Source organism: Neophocaena asiaeorientalis, unplaced genomic scaffold (genome assembly GCF_003031525.2).
Source record: "Neophocaena asiaeorientalis asiaeorientalis breed wild unplaced genomic scaffold, Neophocaena_asiaeorientalis_V1.1 scaffold69, whole genome shotgun sequence".
Classification (NCBI taxonomy): domain Eukaryota; kingdom Metazoa; phylum Chordata; class Mammalia; order Artiodactyla; family Phocoenidae; genus Neophocaena; species Neophocaena asiaeorientalis.
The window spans coordinates 989,233-1,009,049 of record NW_020174373.1 but is presented as its reverse complement, the minus strand read 5'-3'; the positions used below and the strand labels follow the sequence as shown (position 1 = coordinate 1,009,049).

Genomic DNA, 19,817 nt, shown 5'->3' with positions numbered 1-19,817 from the left:
GCTCCGGACGCGCAGGCTCAGCGGCCATGGCTCACGGGCCCAGCTGCTCCGCGGCATGTGGGATCCTCCCGGACCGGGGCACGAACCCGCGTCCCCTGCATCGGCAGGCGGACTCTCAACCACTGCGCCACCAGGGAAGCCCTACAATTTTTTACTCTTGATGAGAACTTTTAACATCTATTCTCTTAGCAACTTTCAAATGTACAATACAGTATTATTAACTGTATAGTCACCACGACATATGTTACAACCGCAGGACCTAATCTTTCAGCTGGAAGTTTGTATTGTTTTTATCTTTTCACGGGTGAATTTTTGTTAGCAAAATCCTCCATACTGAGATATACAAATAAAGAGAAAATTAGGAAAATCAGTCTTTATTTTCCATAGGGCATAAAAATTTAGATATTTCAGCAGAAACGTTACAAATTATAAGTTTTAATTAAACATTGGGGCTTTTTAAAGTATAAATAGAATTCTCTTAAAAGGAGAAGAAGACTGCTTCTCCCATCTGTTGTGAAAAAGACAGATCTAAGGCAGCACAGAGAAGGGATGACCCAAATGAAAAACAACCACCCAGACGATCAGAAATCTCCGCTTTCTGCGCTGGTTCCGGCTTGGCTGGTTGGAATCTCTTGCTTTCAGCCAGCTGTCCTCTAGGTGGCGCTAAAAGCTAAATTTTTTGCAAGTCTCAACTCCTGGGGAGAAAATCCTTTCCAAAGCTGTCCGCCCCGTTTAAACCCCAAACATCTCAGAACCCCTTAACCTGAGGATTTCCAAAAGCCACCACGGATACTAAAATGACCGCGAACCCACAAAAACACTTCAGACCTTTTGCAGAGCAGGTGAAAAAGGCACTTAGCTGTCGCTTTGTGTTTCCTCTGGGGGTTACAGAACCAGCTCATTTATTCATAAAGCAGACGTCTGGGTTCCTGAGGGTCGTTCCCTTGAGTCAATCCTTGAATCCTTTTTTCCATCATTTTATGGGAAAACAGGGACTGAGGGGTTTGCTTCTGAGCAGCAAAGGTAAGCACCAAGAAGAAGACACAGCCGTGATAACAGGGCCGTTACTCAGATTCTTTCTTGGTTACAGTGTGTTTATAAAGGACAGAAGTCAGGGAAGACAAGGTTACTGTCTTTATCTACCGGGCGAGGGTTTAAGGCATCTTGTTGATCAATTCAGTGACTAACCCTCAGTGCTTCTGAGACGCACGCACTGGCCAAGCACAGCTGAGTTTTGTGGACCCCCTTCTCTGCCCACAGGACGTGGACCCTTTGCGGGACCCCCGAGTACCTGGCCCCCGAAGTCATCCAGAGCAAGGGCCACGGGAGAGCCGTGGACTGGTGGGCGCTCGGCATCCTCATATTCGAGATGCTCTCGGGGTGAGTTGGGTTTCCGTGGAGAGGTCTGTGGCGAGTCGCTGCCCCACGCGCTGGCCCTGGGGTGCTCAGCCCGCCCCCAGGATGGGGCACTGGGGGTCGGGGGCAGATTCTCGGGGTCGGGTCGCACGACAGTTTCCCGCTGCTGGTGACGGTGATACGAACGGACCGTTCGGCTTGATTTCCAAAGAGCAAAAGCGGAGGCTTGAAGGACCAGCAGGGCACAGCTGTCGAGGTCTTCTATCCTGTCTGTAAGTGTCCCTGCCTCCCAAGAAAATGCTGTTCCTCTCCCGCACGGACGCTCTGGAGTGATTCCCAGAGCTGGGTAACGTACGTGTTGGATCACGCAATTGAGGACGTTATGAACCGAGAGTGTGCCGGAATGGAAAGAGGGTGTTCTTCCCTGCAATCCCAAACGTGCCTCGGGGGAGGTTAGGAGTCACGTTGCCCCTCGTCCAGATAGCCGAGAGTCGGACTGTTCCTCAAGGGGTCGGCATGATTAAATATTGAAGTGTGTGGCTTCTGCGTGAGACGTGCAGGATGGACACAGAAAGCAGGCATCCCCCTCGTAGAAACTGTGGACCTGGGGATTCTTCCCCGTCCTGTGAACGCGGGGCTCTTCTGTCTGACGTGCAGCCTTCCGTCCACACTCCCGCCCCTTCCCTTTTTCCTGCCTTCCTTGGCGGCTGTGCTTTTTGCTGGTAAGTTTTGCAGACACTGAGTTTACTCTGGTTTTAATAAAACCCGGAGCCTGTTCCATGCCTGTGTGATTCCCTGCAGGGCTGGTCCACAGCTTTCAGTTGGAAAGAAAAATGGAAAGAGGCCTTCTCCAGCGTTGAGTGTGTGAGCAGCCAGGGGGGAATCTCTGCAAACCTGTCCGTGTTCATCTATCAGTCGTCCGTCTCTTCATCGTCTGCCTATGATCTGTCTGTCGTTTATATCTAGTTATCGTCTGTTTACCTATCATCTGTATCTACTGTCGTCTTTGTATATCTTCTCTATTGTATCTGTCGTCAGCTCTGGTATCTATTTACATAATATACCTATCTGCCCACTCTTGTCCCCTGTTTATCATCATATTTACCTATCATCTAGTTTGTCATTTTTATCCATCATCTATCTACCTATTTGTCTGTCTTACTATCTGTACCTATTTATCTCTAACTGTATATCTGCTATCTGTGATCTATATGTCATCTATTCTATGTATCTATCATCTGTCATCTACCTATTCTATCATCTACCTGTATCGATCTCTAACTCTCTATGTATTTATTTTTATCTACCTATCGTCTATTTATATTTCTCTCTAACTGTATAGCTATTAATTTTTACCTATCTGCCTTTCTGTCAATCATAGATCAATATCGATCAATCTGTCGAATCTTTTCAGTCTTCCATTGCTCTTTAGTCAGACACCTCTAGCCAATCACGTAGACCCAACTTTCTTCATTTGCACCGTAGCCCAGGAAGTCCTAATCAAAGCAACACGCTGAAATAAATGGCATGTGCCGTCAGTCCACCAAGAAGGTATTGAAACTGTACATCTTTCTGCACCTGTACTTGATCAGCTTCCACACTCAAGCCAGCAGCATACCTTCCCTCCTGTACATTGCTGCCCACGAGAGGGCAGCCTTGCCCGAGGAGAATTGAATCCCGGCGCCGAGTCATGTTTAGCAGAATGGGGTCCACGTGTCCTCTGTTTTGTCTTTATTGTTAGCTTGGACTGTAATAGTACAGGATATAATAATGCGGAATATCATTAGGAGAGGCAAGGTTGGAATATAATATACTGTTAGAACACAGTATTGATAGGCTCTAATAGAAAATTATTAAAATAGAGTAGAATAAAGTAGGACAGGGTAGAATTAGAATATAATATTAGGATATACTAGAATTATTAGGAGGGTTATTATATAACCATAATTATTAGAATTCTAATAGTTTAGTGTGCTATTTTAATAGTAACTAAGATACTATTAGGATATGCTATATTAAAATAATATTCTAATTACTCTTGGGATGTAGTATATTAAAATATTAGAATATTAGGAAATAGAAAATATTCTATTCCAGTAGAAGGTTAGCCATACGGTAGTTCTAGTATTCTCAGAGAATATTAGGAATTCAGTAGAAAATAATGTCATTAGAATCTGTTACTAGGTCCTATTATTAGAATAATTGGAGGGTAATAGTTCAAACCCTCTCCTAACCCAGAACACCGTAAGCTGAACTTTGCATTTCATAAGAGGGAACTGTTCACAGTCGGCGTATTTTTGTTTGCCACATTTCCAGTTAGAGTCAGGCTTCTCTGGGTGGTATTTCCAGAGACACCCGTCCCTGCCCACACTGCACGCCTGGCTGACCCGGGGCTGCCCCTGAAGTCTGGCCAGCCTCTGCTCTCACCTGGACCCGCCCCGAGTGTCCTCACGTCTCCTCCAGCTGCCCCTGCCCCTGCCCGTGGCACCTTCCCCTGGCAGCCACCGGAGGGGTCTCTCACCGACACCCGCCAGGCCACGTCCTTCTCCCTAGCAGCCCTCGAGGGGACAGACCCAGAGCTCCTCGTTAGACGAGGCTCTGAGTCGGTCTGTAGAAGATCTACCCACCTTAGACAGAGGCCTGGCCTCTCTCCTGGGATTGCGGGCCTTCCTGCCGTGTCTCCAGCACCCGATGCGGCATTGCTGTCCCTCTCTCTGCCAGCTGCCTGAGGGCATCCCCCCGGCCGGTCCCTTCTCTTCCGGTCCTCACGATTCAGGCTCACCTGTAACCTGCCCTCAGAGCCTTCCTCCGCTGCTCCCAGCCACGCTCCGCCCTAGCACCCCTTTCTGTTCTCTCTGGAGCGCTCAGTGGATCTGACACCATCTGCTTCCGTGTGTTCACTGCCCACGAGATCACTGGATGGTGCAAGCTGCTCTTCTCAGCCCCTTGAACCCAGACGCCTTTGGTGGCCAGTGGGAGGGAGTTCTTACATAGATGGTGGAGGTGGCCTTTTCTTCCAAGTTCCCGTCTCCCGCATGCCTGTTGGATTTCCATTTTCTGTTTTGGCACCTTTAGCAAGATCAGGCTAGACTCTGCCTTGTCTGTTTGCTTATTGCTTTCATTGGTGGGTGAAATGTTTCATGAAGTACAAGAAGTACATTTGTTGGGTACAACCAGCCACGTGATTAGGTATGAGAGCATGTCATAACTGGGATTTTATTTTCATCGAGTAAGAAATGTTTCGGTTGGATTGAAAACAGGTGGGCCCATTCATGGGCTTTTCCAGGGGCGCCCAACTCAGCCCTGATGTCTTCCATCATCTGTTCCTTTCATATCCACCCATGTGGAGAGTTTCAGTCGCACGCCTGTTCTTCAGGAAGATGGAACTAGTCTGCATTTGGAGCTGCATCCATGTAGAACATTAGCTGCGGGGCAGTGGTTCTCAAAACATTTCAGCCACAGGACCCTAAAAGTTTTCAGTGACCGTCTGTCCTAAAAGTGACTCCCTTCCTAAAAGTTACGAAAATGCCCCTGAATGTTAGTATCGACCCCAAAGAGCTCTCACGTATACAGGTTATATCTGTCAACGTTTACCACATTTGAAAATTAAACTGAGATTATATATGTAAGTTTATAAGTTTATACGTAAAGGCATAAGGTGATAAACTAATGGTTAACATAAATCAAATTTTTAATGAAAAAATAACTATTTCCTAGCATTAAAAGTAGTTAGAGAAAACAGTGACATTGTTTCACATGTTCATTAGTCTTTTATGTCCAGCTTCATTGTGGGCCGCTGCGTTCTCCCCTTCTCTCACACTCTGTCTGGTGTGATTCGTTGTTTTGGTTGAGGTATATGACGAAAATGCAGCCATATTCAGATTTATAGTCAGAAAAAGGGTGTCACAAATCTCCTGAAAAGGCCTCGAGGAACCCGAGGGTTCCCTGGAACCCCACTTTGAGAATCGCAGCTGCCATGCCAAAGATAGGGTGCCCCGGGACTCTCTCTCAAGCTATGGTCTGCCCGGGTGTTTCCTGGCCCAGTACTTTGTTCTTGCCCCTTTTTCTGAGGAGCTCAGATATTTGTTTTATAGGAATGTATGAGGCCGAGGACCTTGGAGGGAGAAGTCAAAATAGGGCAGTACTATAGCAGCCCATCTCTTTCTTCTCTCTCCAAAAACTCTTCTTTTCCTTGAAGCCATTTCCAAAGTACCTGCCTTGCAAGGTACTTTCCCTGTTAAAATGGGCTGAGAGTTTGGGACCATCATTTTGTTTTTGTTTTTTGGCCATATCCTGTGGCATGCGGAACTTCCCGGACCAGGGATCAAACCCCCCATGCCCCCTGCAGTGAAAGCACGGAGTCTCTTTTTTTTTTTTTTTTTAGATAAATTAGTGTATTTGTTTGTTTATTTGTGGCTGCGTTGGGTCTTCGTTGCTGTGCGCGGGCTTTCTCTAGTTGCGGCTAGCGGGGGCTACCCTTGGTTGCGGTGTGCGGGCTTCTCATTGCGGTGGCTTCTCTTGTTGGGAGCACGGGCTCTAGGCACACGGGCTCAGTACTTGTGACTCGCGGGCTCTAGAGCGCAGGCTCAGTAGTTGTGGCGCACGGGCTTAGTGGCTCCGCGGCATGAGGGATCTTCCCGGACCAGGGCTCGAACCCGTGTCCCCTGCATTGGCAGGTGGATTCTTAACCACTGCACCACCAGGGAAGTCCAAAGCATGGAGTCTTAAGCACTGGACTACTGGGGATGTCCCAGGACCATCATTTTGTAACGGGTCTCTGGGGGTCTGATGAGGAACGCAAGGTCACAACAGCGACAGCGCCTGTTTCTTGACAATCCATTTTCTTTACTGGAAGATTTAGGTAGGTCGAAGGTATCTAAAAAGAATCCAGATAGATGATGGAGAAAATGGCAAAATTGGCATGAATTTTTCAGGCAAAAGAAGTCTCGAGCCTGCCTTCACGGGGATGGGCAGCTTGTCCTTCTGACTACATCTCACCATGGACAACGCAAGGTGTACATAACGCCCACTTCTGTATGACAAGCACCCGTTTATTAAGAATTGGAAGGATTCTGTTGGATTAAAGGCAGAGATTTGAGGGCACTTTCTTTGGCCGCTTTCCACACGCCAAGTTCTCCGATACGCCCTCTCCGTGCTTTTTCCTTCAGGCAAGATGTGTTAGTGCTCTCCCTTATTATTGTTTTTTCCGCTCACTAACCTACTGGTAACATGCCTTTCCCATGATAGTGTCGTGTAATGCCAGCTCCCCCAGAGTACTGCGTTCCACATTCTCCACGCACGTGGGTAGGTATGTATGACACATTTTCTCCATGAGGACCTCGTCTCAGACCCTTCACTGCATCACATCTGCAAAAACTCTGTTTCCATATAAGGTCCCACTTAGGTAGTCAGGGTGAGGACACGGGTGTAACTTTGGAGGCCACCATTCCACCCGTGGTACACTGTTTCTCTTTAAAAAAACATGAGGAGTTGATTTGGAATCAACACGAGAATTATTTTTGATCATTGAGATTTGCCATCAATCAGACCATCATTTGAAAACTCCCCTTCATATTTCCATTTTGTTTATTCTACTGAATTAGAAGACCTCCTTCTAAAGAAAATAAATAGAGGTTTTGCTTTCGAGTAGAAGGTCTTTGCCTTGAATACTCTGAGGAAGTATTAAAGTATACCTTGTGCCCAGGGACATGTGGATATCTGGTGCGCATTTAGTGGTTTACTTCTAGAGTTGCTTGGCCTTCACGGTTGTAAGTATATTTCTTCTTTAGCTTATGTCACATTGTTTTGTTTTTCTATTTCCAGATGTTAGAAAGGTTAGGTCTGTTCGTTTCTCTAACTAGACTATAGTCTTTAATTGTGGTAACACTGCCACAGAGGATACATAAGTGTATGGCATGGCTGTGTGCCAGTACAACTTTATTGACAAAAAGAGGCTGTGGGCCATCCTTGGCCAACCCCTAGTGTAGATCTTTGTGCCTAAAATCGCAAAACTGGAAACCAGCCTTGCTGTCACTCGCCTCCCAAAGTAGGATGGAGGTGAATTCATCGACTGTGGAGATTTACATATTGGCTTCTGTAAAGTTATGAAGTACTGGAGCCAAAAAAATATGATACAGTGTAACCTATCCTCTTACATTTGGCCTGTGTACACTTACTGAGCACCTACTGTGTGCTACACACCCGTATGCAGGAGGGATACAAAGAGGTCCGCTCATGGTCTAGTTGGGGAGACTTTTTTTTTTTTTTTTTTTGCGGTATGCGGGCCTCTCACTGCTGTGGCCTCTCCCGTTGCGGAGCACAGGCTCCGGATGCGCAGGCTCAGCGGCCATGGCTCACGAGCCCAGCCGCTCAGCGGCATGTGGGATCTTCCCGGACCGGGGCATGAACCCGTGTCCCCTGCATCGGCAGGCAGACTCTCAACCACTGCGCCACCGGGGAAGCCCGGGGAGACATTTTTAATGGCACCCTAGTGACCTCATAGTTGGTCAGATGGCCTCATAGTCATTGCCTTTTCTTTGCTGGCCCATCCTCTGTGCTTGGGCTGCGGTGCTTCCCGCTTGGCCTCTTGGAACCATGTCTTCGAAGCTGGTGTCGAGCCATCCATGGACTCCAGGATGCGGGGAAAGAGCTGCGGTGAAATAAATTCTGTTCTGCTCGGGTCAGGCAGAAAGAGTCATCCTTACCAAGCAGGGGTGTTTTCCACACTTGCTCGGCACTAAAAATAGATGTTGATGTTTCTAACAGGTTTCCTCCGTTTTTTGATGACAACGCATTTGGCATTTACCAAAAAATTCTTGCAGGCAAGATCGATTTCCCCAGGCATTTGGACTTCAGTGTCAAGTAAGTAAACCGTTCCCTCCTCATCGGGTGTGTTTATTTTTAAAGCATCTGAGAGACCCCAGTTATGGCATCTGCCGAGCGGGGTACCATCCTGTGTTATTCTCTGTGCTGGGCTGAAGCTGTTTTGACCGGTCATTTTTTCCACCAAAAGGGAAGAGGTTTTCATGACTCTGCTGGGATGAGACTTCACCTTTTAACGACTCTCAGCCCTATTTTATACCGTTTAAAATAAATGACACTTACAATTAGCGAATAAAGGCGTTTGTTATCATATTTAATAAGAGAGCCGTTTTGTTACTTGACAAGAAGGGTGTCCTTCCTCCCTTAGTTAGTGTTGCAGTTGGCTCAAGTGTTGATGGCTTTAGCAGAGTTTATCTTTTCTCTCCTGCTTAAATTATTTTCATTCTTAAAGTCCTTTCTCCTGCTAGAATTTTGAGTTACGCCCTCGTTGTTTCAAGAACTTTTGCATTGCTTCGGTGTTAAACTTTGGGTGTGCATTTTTGTGTCAGTGGGAGGAAAAGCTAAATTTTTTAAAAGATAAGAATGCTTTAGGTTTTCCAACGATTTTTCCAACGACCTTGCTCTGTGTGTCAGCTTTTAGCCATTTGCACCGTTGTGAGTCCTAATTTCTAGCTGTTTTACTGTATTTCCCAGATACATTGATAGGTGCTCCAAACCTCTTCTGATCCCCAAATGGGGTTTAATTGTGTTTAGTTGAGAACTAAACTTTTCTCTCTTTTTTTGCTACATATTTTTAAAGTAACCTGTTAAGTTCAGGGAAAACTTATTTCATGACAGTGATCAGCTGTGATCCTGGGGCCGCTGGCTGCATCTAGTTTCGTTTCACCTTAAACAGCGATGCTCAGTATGGACCAAGGATGGTGTTCTTCTTGGTTCGTGTGGGCTGGAGCTTGCGTCGTGTTTGACCCACCAGCTAGGTTTTAAAAGATTTTAGCAAGAAAAGGAGGCTCCAGTTAGAAAATTATCCGGAAGGGAGACTTCTGTGTCCTGAATGGTCCGACAGTAAGGTGACAAGGAGAATACATACAGCACTCAAAAGTCTATTGCTCTAGAAAGAAATGAAGAAATATGGTCTAGGATTTCTCTCCCAGGCTCCAGATCCCATCAGTGTTGAGTGACATTGTTTCAAATGGATGGCAAAACACTTTAAAAATTGAGTTATAGGGGAGGGGTGGGGAGGGACGAGGAAGGATCGGGGGAGGGTATTAAGAGAAGACAAAAAAAAGAGAAAAAAATAAAGTTGAGTTATAAATGTATCAACGATTGACCAATGGTGTGATCAGATTAGCGCCTACTCACACCCATGGGCACTGCTAGTTGATGGCCCCTGTAGACTCCCTGGACTTGTCCCCGGTACACCTGGGGCTTGTAAACACCCGCTGCACGTCGGCGGGACCTGCCCGCGGTGGGTGTGACTTCGCTGTTGCCGTGGGTGCATTCCAAGCAAGATGAATATGAACTACCTCCTGTGTCCTCATAGGCTGCTTCTTTCTTTTGTAAACTTGTGACAGTCTTAGGCAACAAAGATCATCAGACTGGATCCCCTTCCTCTTTCAAGGAAGGACTTAAATTCTTCCAGGAGATGTTTCCCCAGGAGAAGGGAAGATCCATAAATCTTAGGTCATTTATTTGCTTCTGTTAATATATGTATTTGTAATGGTTAAAATAGTAAATTTTATTTCTATTTTACCACACTTTTTTTTATCCATTTTGTTTTATTGAAGCATACTTGACCCACAGTGTTGTGTTAGTTTCAGGTGTACAGCAAAGTGATTTGGTTATACATACACACATGTATGTATATACATATAAATTCTTTTTCAGATTCTTGTCCATTATAGGTTACTACAAGATACTGAATATAATTCCCTATGCTATATAGTAGGTCCTTGTTGTTTATTTTATATACGGTAGTGTGTACCTGCTAATCCCAAACTCCTAATTTATCTCCCCTCCACCCCCTTTCCCAATAAGTCTGTTTTCTATGTCTGTGAGTCTGTTTCTGTTTCATAGATAAGTTCACTTGTATCTTTTTTTTTTTTTTTTTTTGGCCATGAGCGCAGCATGTAGGATCTTAGTTCCCCGACCAGGGATTGAACCCATGCCCCCTGCATTGGAAGTGCGGAGCCCTCACCACTGGAAGGGAAGCCCCTGTATCATTTTTTAGATGCCACATACAAGTGACATCATATATTTGTCTTTCTCTTCTGACTGACGTTACTAGTATGATCCCCTCCAGGTCCATCCATGTTACTGCAAATGGCACAATTTCATTCTTTTTTACACTCACGTCCGTATGTAGAGTACGTTTCCAACGTTTCGTGAACAAGAAGATGTTACAGAAAGAACAGACCTAAGCATAATATCCGTCCGGTCTCCTGCCAACTCCCCGTCTTTTTCTCCTAGTTTACTTTCAAGAGAGAAGCAGCAGAGGCTGTTCTGGAATCCTTGGTTAGGGTGAGGGTTAGGGTGAGGGGGAGGGCTCACGTGCGCAGCTCCAGGCGCTTCCTCTCACGTCCCCAGTGAGGGGGCTCAGCAAGGGCAGAAACCTGGGACCCTTTGCTGCTCTTGATGATGGCAGATCATAGTTGAGTAAAGCTTTACTTCTTCACGTTTTTGCCTAGATCTTCATGAGCTGGCTGAGAAGCAGAGCCCGAAGGAGTGATTTCCTACCCAAATGACTGTCACCAGGTGGCCCTGAGGGTAGAATTTTGACTGAAGTTTTTCAGGTCCTTTGTGGGTTCCTGCAGCCTCAGCGTTGGACCGTGTCAGCGTGTTGGCCTGGGCAAATGTCTCTTTGGATGAAGCTTCAGGTTTCCTTGCAGGAATATGTATAATGGAAAAGGAAGTAAAAGCTTGGGGGCTTGGTGCCGACTTGGTAGAACTCATATTTATTTACAAGTGTTTCTCTGTGTCTGAAAGTGGTCGAGGAGAAGCCAGCTGGCACCCGGGGAGTCAGTAGGATTCAGAATTTCAGTCTCGGTGAATCAAGGGCCTGCCAGTGGACTCACAGCCATTCCAGGATGGAGGTGCCCACCTGCCACGTCTTGGGTGCTGGCAGAGTTCCTATGTGGCTTTGACATATCGGGTGGCCCCTTTTCCTTTGCACCTTTTGCCTTCAGGAATGAGCTGTTTTGCAAAGATCTAAATTTATATATTAAATAAATCTTTGATTTTCTTGTAATCCTGGGACTGGCAGCTTTAAGGATATGCACTCATAGGGCTGAGGGTGCTGTAAATAATAGGGAAAAAGAAGAAAAAACACATGGATTTGGGGATGTTTTGGGAGTGTGGTGTTTGGCGACCTTGTTTTTTTTAGTTTGTTTCTTTGGTGTGTCAAAATAATGAAGTGGAGACTCACTAAGTATGGGAAAGGTAGCTTCATTTTTCAGTGCTCTTGTATCCCTCTGCCTTGCACAAGAGTAAATTTCCTCTGTTCTCGATGGACACATCAAAATCCTAGCCTTAAGGCTAAATCCTAGCCTTAGGTGAGCCAGTGTTCTTGGGTTTTCTCTTTGAGATGGATTTGGGAGAACGTCTAGAAGGACTCCAGTTCTACTTAAGGATACCCAGTGTTGGGAAACTCTGTGTTACAGTTATACCTTAACAGAGTTTGATCAGTGGGAACCTGGGAGATTTCACAGTGCAGATGTGAGGAGCCCTGGGTCCCTGGTCCCTCATTTATCACCTGACGCATCTGAGCCTCCTTAGCTGGTCACACAGCGCCCAGGGCGTAGCTGGAGCCTGGTTTTGTGATGATAACCCCGGGGCATCGCTGGATTCAGGAAAGCTGAGAAGCTTAAAGCTGAGTCGGGGGTGTTTGCTTGTCCTGGAAAACATCCTTATATGCTTGAAGTCCCTGGATATTATTATACACAGCATAGTCAGCGTATTAGATACTTAAACACACACATTATACTTTTTATTTCCTTAACTGTTACTCTGAGAGCTAGCCCATCTTCTGGAAGTCTTGAAAACCATCTCCAGTTTCCCATCATAGTTGACCGTCCTGCTGTATTCTGATACTGCCTACAATTTATTTACTTATTTTTAAACAAGATTATTTATTTATTATTTAATTTATTTTTGGCTGTGTCGGGTCTTAGTTGGGTCACGCGGGATCTTTTGTTGAAGTGCACGGGCTCCTCGTTGCAGCGTGCAGGCTTCTCTCTAGTTGTGGCGTGCGGATTTCCTCTTCTCTAGTTGTGGCGTGCAGGCTCCAGGGCGCGTGGGCTCTGTAGTTGTAGCACGCGGGTTCCAAAGGGCGTAGGCTCTCTAGTTGAGGCGTGTGAGATCAGTAGTTGCGGCACGCAGGCTTAGTTGCTCCGTGGCACGTGGGATCTTAGTTCCCTGACCAGGGATCAAACCCATGTCCCCTGCACTGGAAGGTGGATTCTTTACCACTGGACCACACAGGGAAGTCCCCCGTCTGCTATCTAGAGGGAGGATCTCAGTGAACCAGCACACACGAAAGGGATCCAATAAGTTTACGTGCTTACGGGAAGGCAAGGAGGGCCAGACAAGAATCTCACAGAAAAACAGACCCACAGGGCAAAGCGAGACCATCGATTTTGGTAAAAGCGCATGTCGTGTAGTCGGCGGGGATGGCCTGACTCGTATGTCTGAAATGAAGCCTCACCATCCCCAGGGCAGGCACATTTTCTCTTGCTCCGGAGCTATTCTTCTCTACGATGATTTAATCAACCTCTTCCCCTTAGCTAGGTCCCTCTCGCAGCTCTGCACCGCAGAAATCATTTAGGAACAGATAATGGTTAGAAGCGTCAGAAAGCATTCAGCCAGTGTGAACCACTGCGCCCGTGTCCACGTTGTACGGTGTGGATTTTACTACTGTCGACCTGCTGTGTTTGCATGGGTCCGTATCAACATGTCTGCGTTTCTGTCTCCATCTCCCCAACAGAGACCTCATTAAGAAATTGCTTGTTGTCGACAGAACAAGGAGATTGGGCAACATGAAGGTGAGTGTTTCCGTCCGTATATGTTAAGTGGTATTCGTTATAAATGCCTGTCATATTCAGTCATTGGTCAGAGTCCAAATCTGGGTTTCTGGGGCCTGCAGAATCAAACTGGGTCTACACCCCATCTCCTTGTCTCTCCAAAGGAGCCAGTGACTCAACAGTGATCTGTAGGTTACGAGTCATGACTTCATTTACTTTCATATTTTTAAACAACGTTGTTGAGGTATAATTCACATGCCATCCAGTTTACCCGTTTTAAAGTGGACAGTCCGATGGCTTGTAATGTATTTGCAGAACTGTGCCATCACCACAGTTTTTTGTTTTTGTTTTTTTTTTAAGAAGATGTTGGGGGTAGGAGTTTATTAATTAATTTATTTTTGCTGTGCTGGGTCTTCGTTTCTGTTCGAGGGCTTTCTCTAGTTGTGGCAAGCGGGGGCCTCTCACTATCGCGGCCTCTCCTATTGTGGAGCACAGGCTCCGGACGCGCAGGCTCAGCGGCCATGGCTCACGGGCCCAGCCGCTCCGCGGCCTGTGGGATCTTCCCGGACCGGGGCACGAACCCGTGTCCCCTGCATCGGCAGGTGGACCCTCAACCACTGTGCCACCAGGGAAGCCCCATCACCACAGTTTTAAAGCACACGCTCATCCCTTCCAGAAGAAGCCCATATCCTGTATCCTGTAGCTATCACCTCTCTAGCCTTCTATCCCTCCTGGTGGCAGGCAACCACTGGGCGACTTTCTGTCTCTATAGATTGTCCTATTCTGAGCTCTCATGAAAATAGAATCATACAAAACATGACCTTCTGTGTCTGCTTCTCTCACTGAGCATCGTGTGTTCAGGGTCCGTCCACGTGGTAGCCTGTCAGAGCTTCGCTCCTTGTCCTGGCTGAGTCCTGGTCTACTGTGTGGATGGACCCCGTGCTGTGTATCCATCCATCCGCCCACGGACACTTGGGCTGTTTCCACTTTTTGGCTGTTATGAGTAGTGCTGCTGTAAACATGCATGTGCTGGTTGGTGTGTGAATTCATCGGCATTTTAGAAGCTGTACACCATGTGTGCTTTTGTCAAACTTTTCATCTGGAGGGAAATAGCGTGGAAGGAGCTGACTTGTATGAACTGTGATATTGTATATGCCTGTCTTGGTTCTGTTTGGGCACTGCTGAATTTGAGACAAGCCAGGGACGTCTTCTTAGCTGTTTCTAGCTCTGGATGTCTGTGGATAAACTTAGACGTGGACCAGTGCATTGACCCTGTCAGTTGCAGTCTTGAGGGACAAAGTAGACCCGTGTGTGAGACTTGAGCCCTGCAGATCTTTTGGGGCCCTCTGTTTATGTGGGTGTGTTCATTTCCTGGGGCGGCTGTAACAAAGGACCACAAACCATGAGCTTAAAACCGCAGGAATCCATCCTCCCCCATCCTGGAGACCAGACGTCTGAGGTCCAGGTGTCCCAGAGCCGTGCTCCCTCCGGAGGCTCCAGGGGAGGGTCCTTCCCGCCTCTTCCAGCTTCTGGGGGCTCCAGGCGTCCCTGGGCTTGTGGCCGCCTCCCTCCTGTCTCTGCCTCTGTCTTCCCGGGGCTTCTCCTCTGTGTCTGTGTCTCTCCTCTTCTGTGTCTTGTAAGGACACTGTCATTGCATTTAGGGTCCACCCCAATGACTTCATCTTGACTTGTTTACATCTACAGGAACCTTGTTTCCAAATAAAGTTACATTCACGGGTGCTGAGGAGTAGGGCCTCAACATGTCCTTTCATGGGGAGCACAGTTCAATACATAACTAGTTAAATTGGTTGGCTAGTTAAGGCTGCTTATGGAGATTGGCTCATGTGTTGAGGTCCTTAAGGGAGGGGAGTAAACGCTAAGTGGTTGTATATCACTGGTGAAAGGAACAGATCTGTGAAAAAGGATGGCTGTTTATCCAGTAACGGGATGTGTTTCTCCTCCTGGCGCTCCTTCATTTGCAGTGTTTCTCTTTTTATTTCCCAAACAGACCATTGTGTTTATCTCCTTCATCCTCTGTGGACACTGCTCTGTCCTCCACACTTGGAAAGTTTCTAGCACTTACTTTCTCTTTCACTTCTTTGTCTATTTGTTGTATCTGTCTATCTGTCATCTATGTCTGTCTATATGTCTGTCATATTCCGTCATCTATCTACCTATATATCCGTCATCTATCAATCATCTATCTAGATATCTCATCCATCTATCTCTCCATTATCTATCAATTTATCTATCATCTATCTGCCTATGTATCTATCACCTATCATCTGTTATCTTCCATCATCTATCATCTGTCTGTTATCTATTGAACACCTATCTACCTAACTTTCATCTATCATCTATAAATGTATCTATCTAAATAGCTCATCATCTGTCCTCTACCGTCATCTACATCTATCTCTCTGTCATCTATCTAGATATCATAAAACCTGAGTATCCATACTGAGTTTGAACTTTTAGGGAGTAAACCTTCAGTCCCATTTACCTTCTCTCAGCATCCCGCAAGGTAACATTTATCAGATGTCATTGTTTGACTTACATGTGGATGGAAAGAAATAGGAAAAGGAAAAGAGTTTTCAAAATAATAGGACTGGAAAAAAGTGGAAAACATTGACATCCCTATCTCCTACCTTTTGGAGATATGGTTACAGAGAATTTTCTTTTTTGAGGATAAATCACTTAAAACTTTAAAAAATATGAACTGATACACGTTTTAAAAAGTTAACTTCAGATGCACTGGCTCCTGTGTCACGGACTTCTCATGTTTCTGTCTTATAACTTCACGCATTTAATTGATTAAAAAGTTGCTACAAAAAAAAAAAAAAAAGTTGCTACAAGTGTCGAAAAAAGGAGAAGAAAGGTGCAGCTGAAGGCTGAGAACTTGGAAGGGATTTTCAGAGGTCCTGGTACTGGAGGTGGCTCCCGTCCAGCTATTGACAACGCAGCTGAGGATGAACTAGACAGACCTTAGTACACATTGGTTTTTGTGTTTTGTTTTTAATTTTTTTTGGAGTAGAGTTGATTTACAGTGTCGTGTTAGTTTCAGTTGTACGGCAGAGTGAGTACGTATGTGTGTATCCACTCTTTTTTAGATTCTGTTCCCATATAGGTTATGACGGAGTGTAGAGAAGCGTTCCCTGTGCTGTACACATTGTTGATTGAGAGGCAACGTTGGGTAGTTGTTAAAGTCTCTGAAGTTTGACATGCTCAGTTTGAGTTACAGACTTACTCGCTGGGCAATACAGAGCAAATGACATCATTTAATGAATCTCAGTTTATACATTTCTAAAGTGAGCGTAATTTCGCCTGAGGAAATTGTCAAGATGAAAACAGGTGTCAAACTCAGACCTGACCGCGTGTCAGTCTAATTTTATGTCAACAGGCTGAATCATAATTATACTTCGGTCTTTGGTCCAGAGCGGTGTACACGTGAGCCCTGTGACCGGATTTCTTTCTACGACAAAGGAAAGCCCATGAAACTCAAATGCCTTCGTCTGTAGTTTTCCCTAATAGCTCACACTCTGGGCACAGTGATTGCAGACATAGCAAACTCTTGTTTTTCTCTGTAGGGCATTACGTAGAGGTTCTTTTGGAATATTTTCTTTCCTGTCCTGCCAACCTTCCGTTCACTGATGATGCATGTTTCTCTTGCAGAATGGAGCAGAGGATGTGAAACGGCATCGGTGGTTCCGGACCATGGACTGGGAGACTGTCCCAGAAAGGAAACTGAAGGTACAACATACTTAAATGGGCAGTTCGTCCCTGGGCAGCCTAGAGCTCTCCTGAGCTCTCATTCACTTAGGATGGACACATAATGAATTGATTCGATACAAGCAACCATCCCAAATCATTAATAAGCCAAGTTCCCTATTCAGGGGAGAGCTCAGCTAAAGAGTCACCTAATGGGGGGTTCAGACCCCAGTTTTGCAGTTGACGTTTTGGAGAACTGGCTCCATCCGTCCCTGGCTCTGAGACTATGATGAATCTCATCTGTTCCCTTTCTAAGGGGGAATAACACAGGTAGGACGTATGTCTCATACTTATGGACGGATATGGCACAGTGATGGTGGTAGCTTAGATGGAAAGTATTCTGAGGTCCTTCTTTCTTTGAACTTAATATGTGATTGACGGGTATCCTCAACAGCAATGTTTTCGACGTTGCACTTGGGCGCCAGTGGAGAGACTTAAAAAATGCTAATGCCTCGCCCCCAGCCCAGACTCTAGGAGTGGAACCGATATTCATTTTGTTCAAGGTTTTAACTTTTATGTATTTTATTCTATTACACTGACTTACAAAATTGCCTAAGTAATATATTCGCATTGTTCAAAAACCAAATCAATATTAATAGGTATACATGGCCAGGCTGTCCCCTCCCAGCTGGCTATAGGTAACCACTTTTATTAGATTCTTCTGTGTATCCTTCAGAAGTTTCTTTAGGTTAATGTAAACTCAGGTGGATACACATATTCTTATTTTCTCCCTTTTTTAAAAAAAGTATTTTTATTTATTTATTTGGCTGTGTCGGGTCTTTAGTTGTGGCACGCAGGCTCTCTAGTTGTGGTGCGAGGGCTCCAGAGCACTCGGGCTCAGTAGTTGTGGCACACGGGCTCTCTAGTTGTGGCACGCAGGCTCTAGAGCACACGGGCTTAGTTGCCCCGTGGCAAGTGGGATCTTAGTTCCCTGACCAGGGCTTGAATCCATGTCCCCTGCATTGGAAGGCGGATTCTTAGCCACTGGACCACCAGGGAAGTCCTCCCTTTTCTAGAAACACAAAACCTACAGTTATACATGCACTATTCTAATTTTGCTTTTTTCATTTAACGATACGACCTCGAGATCTTCCCATATGCCTGGATAGCTTTTTCATTCTTTTTAAACCACATGGAACTCCTTTACGTGTCTCTACCATCGTTTACTTAACCAGACCTCAACTGACAGACACTTAATGCCGATTCCAGTCTCCTAAAAGGAATAATTTCATACATTTCTTTTGTGTTGAAGATGAATTTCCAGAAGTGAGATCCTTGGGTCAGAGGGCAAATGCGTTTGAAATCTAGGTACTTTTGCAGCATACTTCTCTGTAGAAATGACATCTTTTTGTGCTCCCAGGGAACTTGTTCTGAAAAAATGCCTCTTTCCCCCCAGCTCAAGAGTGATGAGTTATACAACTTTTGCAGTTTTGCCTAACTGATGGTTAAAAAGAGGTATCTCTGTGTGACTTTATTTTTATAGCTTTTTAAAAGTTCATTAAGTGATTCCAAATATGCCACCCAGTTAGAGATACTCCCCTGGAGCCACTGACTGGGCTGGAAGCTTTCTGAAAGTCAGAATCATGCACCTTCTGTCCACGTGGTGCCTGGTTTATAGAAATAGCTCATTTATTGAATGCAGTGAGAAAGAATGAAGGAAAAGTCACCATTAAACTTACTCTGTGACTTTTAAAATCTTTATAAATCCTTAACCTCTTTTATGGAGCCAACCTAAGATCTATTCATGCGTGGGTTGGCCCATTTGGGGATGGGAGTTGTCTGCTGTGCGTATAAAGCGTGAACCTCACTAATTAGGCTTTCTGGCACGGAACTTCTGAGTCAGGTGAGGAACGTGGCACCTTCACCTGAAGTTCCTTGATGTTTCTGAGATGCTGACCGCTCCATAGTCTTTGCACTTTGATACACTCACCGAAATATACAAGTGACAAGAGGGTTTTCTTTCTTTCTTTTTTTGTTTTTTACATGAATAATTTTTAATTTACTTGACTGATTTCTGTGTCCACATAGCAGTTAAAATGTCCCCCCCTGGGATCCACGTATGAGCCCATGCTCTGTCAGGATTCTCCAGCTGCATCTGCTTTGCTGTGGTCTGTTAGGAAGCACGGAGCTTTGGGACAGGGACAAATCTAGGTCCTCGTCCTGGACTTGACTTGAGGATTCTAGCATCGTGAGCCTCAAGTGTCTTGTGAAACATCCAGGTTAGGACCCATCCTGCAGAGGAAGGGAGAGAGGGGTGGTGCTCACCACGTGTGTTAAAGGCTCTGGACAAAGCATAACAGTTTCATAGGATTAGAGAAAACTAGTTGGTGTCTGTGTGTGTTACAGAATCTTGGAGTTGGATGTATGCAGGAATCAGCAAAGTACAACCTGTGGGCCAAATCTGGCCCCTTGCTTGTTTTTTATAAATAAAGTTTTATTGGCACATAGCCACATCCATTTGTTTACAGATTGTCAATGGCTGCTTTCCCACTGCAATGGCAGCACTGAGTAGTCGCAACAGAAGTTGTATGGCCTGAAAAACAAGATGTTTTACTAACTGGCCCTTTATGGGAAAAGTTTGCTGACCCTCTTCTCAATCCCAATGCCTTCATTTTTATCAATGCAGGATTGTGGTTTGGCCTCTGAGATAATAAAACCCAAGTCTGGAGCTCTTTCCATCTTTCTGGAATTTTCCAAAGTGTGGCCACAGGACCAGCTACATCAGAATGTCCCCGACCTGGGAATCTGAATTTAACGAGCAGTCCAGGTGGTCCTCAGTTCTAGAATTTAAGAAGCAAGTGCTGGGTACCTTCCTTCTTCCCTAAATTCTTCAAACTGTGTAAGCATTCATCAATC

General features: G+C 45.6%; 1 protein-coding gene across 5 annotated transcripts in view; it reads left to right on the top strand.

Annotated features, from left to right (window-relative positions):
* The window catches only part of PRKX (protein kinase cAMP-dependent X-linked catalytic subunit), a 125,618-nt gene that overhangs the window by 59,121 nt on the left and 46,680 nt on the right, over window positions 1-19,817 (top strand). For all 5 annotated transcript variants that reach the window (XM_024756295.1, XM_024756293.1, XM_024756297.1 and 2 more), the window contains exons 4-7: window positions 1,261-1,380; window positions 8,122-8,217; window positions 13,157-13,214; window positions 16,866-16,943. In XM_024756295.1, coding sequence (XP_024612063.1) covers window positions 1,261-1,380; window positions 8,122-8,217; window positions 13,157-13,214; window positions 16,866-16,943 — 352 coding nt within the window. The remainder of the gene's footprint in view (window positions 1-1,260; window positions 1,381-8,121; window positions 8,218-13,156; window positions 13,215-16,865; window positions 16,944-19,817) is intronic.